This window comes from Chiroxiphia lanceolata, chromosome 5 (genome assembly GCF_009829145.1).
Source record: "Chiroxiphia lanceolata isolate bChiLan1 chromosome 5, bChiLan1.pri, whole genome shotgun sequence".
Lineage (NCBI taxonomy): Eukaryota > Metazoa > Chordata > Aves > Passeriformes > Pipridae > Chiroxiphia > Chiroxiphia lanceolata.
In genome coordinates, this window is record NC_045641.1 from 12,373,564 (window position 1) to 12,380,747 (window position 7,184).

Genomic DNA, 7,184 nt, shown 5'->3' on the forward strand with positions numbered 1-7,184 from the left:
GCTGACACCCCTTACAGTAATTTAGGTTTAAAATCCAAGATAAGACTAAAGAAATATTCTTATCAGGCGAGAACATTTCCCCAAGCTCTTCAGTGAATGGAAAGGAAGTCAGACCCCTTTCAGAGTGAAAATACTTCTAAGAAACTGAAATCCAATCTTTACAGTTCCCAATTCCTCCAAGCTTCACGCTTCTAAGGAGACTTTTGACATGCAGAACTGAATGAGCCAAGTTTAAGCTCCAGCACTGGGGAGTTGCATCAGAAATCAGTAACAGAGAACGTGACAGCTGCAAACAAGGCCTTCACAAGAGGTTTCAGATCAGATGGTTCAGCCTCCTGATCCTGCGTCAACTAAGAAAAATTATTTCATATTCTAAAATCAGAGCAAGCTTCTGCTGTGTAAATTACACATAAAGCTGGATTCTGGGGTACAGGAGGGACTTTGTTCTCCAGCTTAGAAGGTGAAAGATTTTGTTCTGCCTAGCAAAGCCTCCAGTTATCTCACTGAAAAAGGGTCAGGGTCCCTCAGGAGAAAGATACACTGCTCCAAATTTATCTCAACAGCAGACACTTACAGTTAATGTCACTACCAGCTCTGAAAACTAAACTGCATATACATCTCAAACATCTAAAGAAATCTGAGAAGCCCCTCTTCCTGTTGAATACCACACTTAAAACCCTAAACACTTGCTAGATATTGCTGCTTACAGTGGGGTATCTAAATAGAAATATATCAAAGAATTCATAAGAGAGTGATCGAGAGGCCTCACAAGCATGAAAACAACTGGTGAATTTAAGGAGTTCAGCAGAGGGAAGAGGGAAGTAAATTAAGCCACATAGTACCAAAAAAAAAAAAAAAGCAAAGGAAATGGAAGCTAACAGAAGGAAGATACATTTAGCACAAGAAAAAAAGACAACAAAAGCAGCAAGATTCATGGTCCCAGTTCTAAAGAAGGGAAAAAGAAGAAGATCCAAAGCTTTCTCCAACCTACTCTAGTAACACAGACTATGAAATGAGCATTCCACTGGATGCAAACCAAATTTAACAAGACCAAAAAGTGCAACTTCTTAAAAGCCAAAAACCCAGAAGTGTCATGCAACATAATGCAAGAGTTATTAGAAGAATCAGTGGGAAATGCTCACCTGAAATGTAATCTAATTTATCCTTCAAAGACAGCAGGAGAAAGAACTGGGGGAGGGGGGCAAAGGGAGAAACAAACTAATAGGAAAAACAAGAGTTACAGCACCATATTCAGCTTTCCTGCTCATGGGGGAATCCCCATCCGCACGTTAAAGATACCAGCCTCATTTTGCAACTGCTTGTACACTGAGGTAATCAGCAAATGGATCACTGAAGAAAAAAAGGAATTCTGTACACAGAAAGGGCAAGAAAATCAGAACTGATGGGTCATGCAACTGGATTACATCTTACAGCAAGCCTGCAGACCAAAACAAAAACTTGGGCAGGTGTCCTCTGATGAAGTGGGGAGCGGTTGAGCTGAGCTTTGCACTGTTATGAAAACAATTTCAACTATGAACTGCTAGAGCAGACTATCAGTTAAATGACTGAATCAGCATAGTCATAACCTGAAACAGCAATCACTTTTGTCAGATTCATACCACGTTTTAAAACAAAAATATTGCACAACTTCTAGTTCCACTATCAGAATGTACTTGACAAGTGAAATTTAAGCTTATTTTAAACAGCCTAAGCCTTGTATACAGAGGATAAATCATACATCTGGCAAAAGGTTCTTTCAGGTTCTGTGCATGCTAGATCATCATCTCAGAAGGGTTCACTGAACTCCATTCATTTGATGGAATCACAAGTTGTAAGGCTCGGTTATGACTCTGCAACTTGAAGGTCTTTGCAACAAATTAAAAGACCAGAGAAGTCTTTAAATGAAGACTTGTTCAAGGAAGAAAATATAACCATTCTGAAGAGCTTTAAACACATCATCCATCTTGGCTATAAGCAGGTTTAACATCTTCCTATCACTTAGGAAAGAAAGGTGCCTCAAAACTAGGCTCTCTTATCTAGCAATCATCCTTGCAAGCAAAGGACAAACATCAGCTCCTCTCATGAGCACTTCTGAATGCTAGGTGAAAAATCTTCTCACAGTGTCCTCCTCAATATCCCTTATCATCATCACAGTAGATAAACTAGAATTAGGAAAATGCAATTGTTACTACTCCGAGTCTTACTTATGATGATGATTTTGCAAGGCCAGATCTCTCACTCCACAGCACTGCACACCCTGATTCTCTGTATTACATTGTCTACACTACAGACCCAGCAACCTCATGAGACAAATGTTGCCATTCTTCCCCTGATCCCCCTAGCTCTGCTCCTCATTTTCTCTGAGATCTGTGCAGGCCTTCACCAAGGTAAAGCTTCTTCTCCTGGCATCTCAACTGCCCTGTGGAGCAGAGCAGGCACACAGCACCCTCCTCCCCAGTCACAGGCACCGACTCTCTTATGGGGCAAAGCCAATTGTGAATTCCACTCCATCCCCTGTACCCACCTGTAAGGCACCTCCCCTCTGGCTGCAAAGAGGAGGATGGATTTTTTTCCATCTTCAAAGTCTCAAAACAACCACGGAACTCCTACTCATTCCACCTGCTTATCTCTTGGTATTTCTGCCTCTACACCTCTAGTGTCCTCTCTGGCACTATCTCCTTTCTCACAGGTGCAACACTGATACTTGCATCAGTTCTGAAAGCTATGAGAGAAAAACAATCAAAACTCTTAATTCCATGTTGCTGCTCATTTTCCACTGCACCAAAACAAAAAAGGTTATTCAACTGCAGACTCCAGGAAGAACAGACTGCACTTGACTGCATTAGGTCAATTTTTAGAGTGCATTTCCAGCTGCAGGGTGACAGCTTCTATGAACTCATCTCATTACACCTTAAGGGCATATTTTTCCTACTCCTCCACCCCTCACATATTCTGTGTGTGCAAACCTCTCAGCTACTTTAATTACACAAAATCCTCTAAACTCACCCTGAAGTTGTAATTGTAGGCTGACTAAAATTTTCACTCTTCTTCCATCCTACCCTTCGCTAACCCTCCTTGCCTTTCTACAGCACCGAAGCATAATATTTTTTGCCCCAAAACAAGATCAGAATCACCTTCCTCTTACACGGCTTTTGCTTTTCCTCCCTCTTTCACGTCAGTTTCTCAAATTCACTCATTATATGCTGCAACCACAATCCCTATGGTATCTCCCTCCAGTCTATGCCACAGTTTCAGTATTCCCAAGCACAAGGTCCTGCATTTTTACCCTCCCACCTTAATATGTCATTCCTAGTTTTCCTCTGCTTAGGATTCTACATGCCTGCCCCCCAGCCATTCTTTTCTCCCTGCATCACAACCGCATTTCTCCCTTCCTCTCCAAAAATAAATTATTCACAGGATTAACAGCACAAACCTGTTCTTTAATCTACAGTCAAATACTGAACCACTTTAAAAGGCTGACTGCTCTCAGCAGAAGACACAGTGCATCCTTCACTTCCTTACAGCCTTCTCTGCAAAAATAGTATCTAATGAACATAAAGTTCTTAATTTATGAGAAATTATGCCACAAAATTTTAGGTATAGAAACTACTTCCTCTAAGCAGAAATCTGGAGACTCAGATGCCAAACGCTGTGGAAAATTTATGTGTTGCATTAGGTAGGTTTTCACAAAATAAAGGAGAGGTAAAAAGATCTGCTCTGAGCAATCAGCAACTAAAAAGTCAAGAACCTCTGTCTGTCAGCATTTAAGTTCCAAAAAATATCCTTTCCGATACAAGGTGCAGAATCTCCTCTTTAAAGACAAATCACAACAATTATTCAGTTGACACCATCACTGTCGATTTCTTTTACCAATGTGAAAAAACACTTCATTATTACACATTGTTACATATTGTCATTGTAATATGGTTCCCAGAGACTCATTAACATGACTGTGTAACACTGGTAGGACACTGTGGCAATCTTATTGAATATGGTTATTAATTACACAGCTTTACTAGAAGGATATCGGGTCAGCTTCTTAGCAGCCATCCTCGAAGACAAGAAGGTTTCACCACAGAATTTCTGAGCATCATTTCTTAAGACTTTTTCCAAGTCACCTTTTAACAGGAACAAGGAAAAATGCACTAAAATGGAATACTTGAAAGCACTGAAATGAGATACCTAAAAACCACTTGTACACCACCAATCCAAATAATCTAAAAAAACCTAGAAACTAAAAAGTAAGTAAATCATACACCAAGATGCTCATGGAAATTAGTGGAAAATGCAGTAAGGCAGCCAGACAACATAATCAATAGACAAAAAGGCATATTGCTATTAATAAGATTCTCTACATGCTTGTCTGATCCTACAAACACAGGCCACAATCAAAATAACCTTAGTCTACACAGCTACAATTTATCTTTCCTTTGAAAGAAAGGAAACTTGCTTAAACTAGGTAGTGGAGCACACGTTTCAAATTCTTCATATTTCAATGTAAATGCAAAAGCATCAACATCTGGTTTAAGGTCACTGGAGACTGGGAAAGGACACACTGGAAATAACATATATTTGTACTGTCTTTATATTCATGCATTGTCTTTACTTCCCAAGATTTATTGCTGATCACAGTCAGCAGGAACCCAAGCAAGAATCTGGCCCAATATCTTGTCCTACCTCATATGGCCATTTTTGTCCAGCACTACTAATGAACTAACCCAGTACTCCTCCCCTTCTCCTGAAGGTCTCGAGCATTTCTTGGAAGATGTGATCTTCAGGAAATAAAGTAAACCCGAAACAGCAACTAAATGAGAATTCAAAAGTCCAATTGAATTTTAACAGCATGTTCTCTAGTACTCAATGACTTACCCTGTAAAAATTAACAGACTAATAAACGAGATCATTCAGGATTTAATTTTAAATTGGGGTGGTTTTTTAAACGTGTTCTCCGTTTTTCCCCCAATTCAGTTTTGTTCGCAGATCTCTAATAAATTACTCAGCACCCTTATTTCCCTAATAGGTAAGAAAACCTAAGGCCTCTGGCAGCTTCTGGCTGACGCCATCGCTAATTCCACACCCCCTTTTTTTGACAGGATTGACGGCACTATGAGCCGCCGCTGCCTTCCCACGAACTTACACAACGCCGGCGGTGTGTGACCGAGTCCTGCACTGCCCGCAGCCCCCAGCCCGGCACCACAGCCCCCCCTGCTCCCGCCGGGCACCTCCGCCGAGCCCCCCCCGCTCTTCCTGCCCTTCCAGCGCCTTCCCGCCCCGGGCCGCCCCGCTGCCCCGCGCTCACCTTTCGGGAACAGCAGCTTCACCTCCCCGTTCCCTCCCCTCAGGCCCCCGCCGCCATCTCCCGCCGCTGCCGCCACCACGGGCAGCGCCCCGTGCTTCCTCCTCTCCTTGTCCCGCTTTTCCTTGCCTCTTGGGCTTGGCGCTCCCGCCGCTCCCGCCGCCCCCCGGCTCTGCTGCCAGCGCCAGGCGGTGCCGGTGGTGGCGGTGCTGGTGCTGCGGGTGGGACGAGGAGGGGGAGGCGGACGGCGGCAGCAGCACCGCGGGCGGCAGCAGCTTCCGGGCAGCGGGGCAGGGAAGGCGAAGCCCCCGCGCTCGCCGAGGGGCCCGAGGGCAGCGCGGCGAAGCCCCAGGGCGCGGGGCCGCCGTAGCTCGGCACGACCGCGGGCAGCGGCTGCTTGGCGCTCCCGCCGCCACCCGCCGCCCCCTTCGCCGTTGACGCGCTTCGCGCCCTTCAGGCTCCGCTCCTCAGCTCCCTTCACCTTCTTGGCGGCCGGCTGGGACCCGCGGGAACCCTTCGCGTCCGGGCCGCCCTGGCGCCGAGCGGCTCCTGCTCGGGGGGCGCCGCGCCACGACCGGACTAGGCGGCTCCGCCATCTTGGGCTCCGGCGTCTATTTACTCTCGGCTCGCCCCAACCGACAGCGCCGGAGGGGCGGGGCGGCTCCCCAGCGACCAATGGGCAGGAGAGGCACCAGAGTGACAGTGGGAACGACCAATCGCAGGGCGGAGAGGGGGGCGGGTCCTGAGGGGATTGGGGCGGCGGGCTCGGCTGAGTGCGCAGGGAGCGCGAGGGGGGCTGACGGGGCGGGAGGGGAGAGGGGACGGGGACGGGGACGGGGACGGGGACGCAAGGGACGGCAGCGTGGAGGGGAGGCGCTCCCCAAAAGCCGTTTGTTTGGGAATAAGGAAGGTTTGAATTAATGCCCACCCCGGGCGTTTCGTTAATACCTCAGGTTTTGGGCTTCCCCTGCTGTGGGACCGCTGACTGGGATGCCGGCAGCCCCCCGGGTTGCTCCTGAGAAAGGCACTTGTTTGGGATGTAAGGAAGGTTTGGACTAGCGGCGTTCCCGGCGGATGCATGGTAGCGTCCCGGGAGGCGGTGCAGCTGGTCCCCCGGGATGTCCCGAGCCGGGAGGGTTGTTCCATCCAGCGCTGAGTCCCAGCGGCGTTCCTGGTTGAGCCCGGGCTGTCCGCGCTCCCCTGCCTCGGAGGGAGGCAAATAAAGCCTGGAGGCCCTCGAGGGCCCGACGGGAGGAAGGCAGTTGCTGCCGAGGTCAGCGGCTGTGCGGGATGCCGTGGCCATCCCGTCGGGATAGGCGGGATGTATCACCGGCGGGTCACCGACCGCGGGGCCTCGGGAAAGGGATGGAGCTTATTGTCCCAAACAGGAGCCCCCGAGCCGTGCCTTTGGCACCCACAGCCGCCACAGCCGCGGTTCGGGTGCGAACCGAAATGCCCCCGAGTCCTCGTGTCAGCAGAAAGCGCCACGGAGATAAACAGAAGGTTCCTGGAGCGTGGCGTTGCCGGGCTCCTGCTCTGGTCAGTCACTCCTGAGGGGCTCCTCGTTGCGGTGGGAAGAACAGCGGCGCTTCCACATTAGGCTCTACCTGGCAGTCTGCAGCCGGATCAAATTGCTCTGTGCGGTTTTGTACGTGATGTATCAGCAGACAAACAAGCTTTTAAGATTGGATTTTTTTTCTTCACAATCCATTTTCATTTGAGCTGACACTGATCAGCCTCAGAATAAGCTCCTAGTGCTTGGTCTATCCCCTCCTGTGTTTCGTTTTCTTTGGAAATTGTAAACCAGGTTGAGTGCTGTTCAATGTTCATCTCAGCAGCAGTGAAGAATAAATTTTCTATATCCAAACAACTCTGCTTTTTCCTCAGA

The 7,184-nt window shown here is 47.8% G+C and overlaps 1 protein-coding gene across 1 annotated transcript in view; it reads right to left on the reverse strand.

Annotated features, from left to right (window-relative positions):
* The window catches only part of RSBN1L (round spermatid basic protein 1 like), a 58,253-nt gene extending 51,654 nt beyond the window's left edge, over window positions 1-6,599 (reverse strand). Inside the window, 6 exon segments of the mRNA XM_032687775.1 lie at window positions 5,300-5,424; window positions 5,426-5,605; window positions 5,607-5,713; window positions 5,715-5,827; window positions 5,830-5,875; window positions 6,276-6,599. Coding sequence (XP_032543666.1) covers window positions 5,300-5,424; window positions 5,426-5,605; window positions 5,607-5,713; window positions 5,715-5,827; window positions 5,830-5,875; window positions 6,276-6,599 — 895 coding nt within the window.
* Window positions 6,600-7,184: the final 585 nt, after the last annotated feature.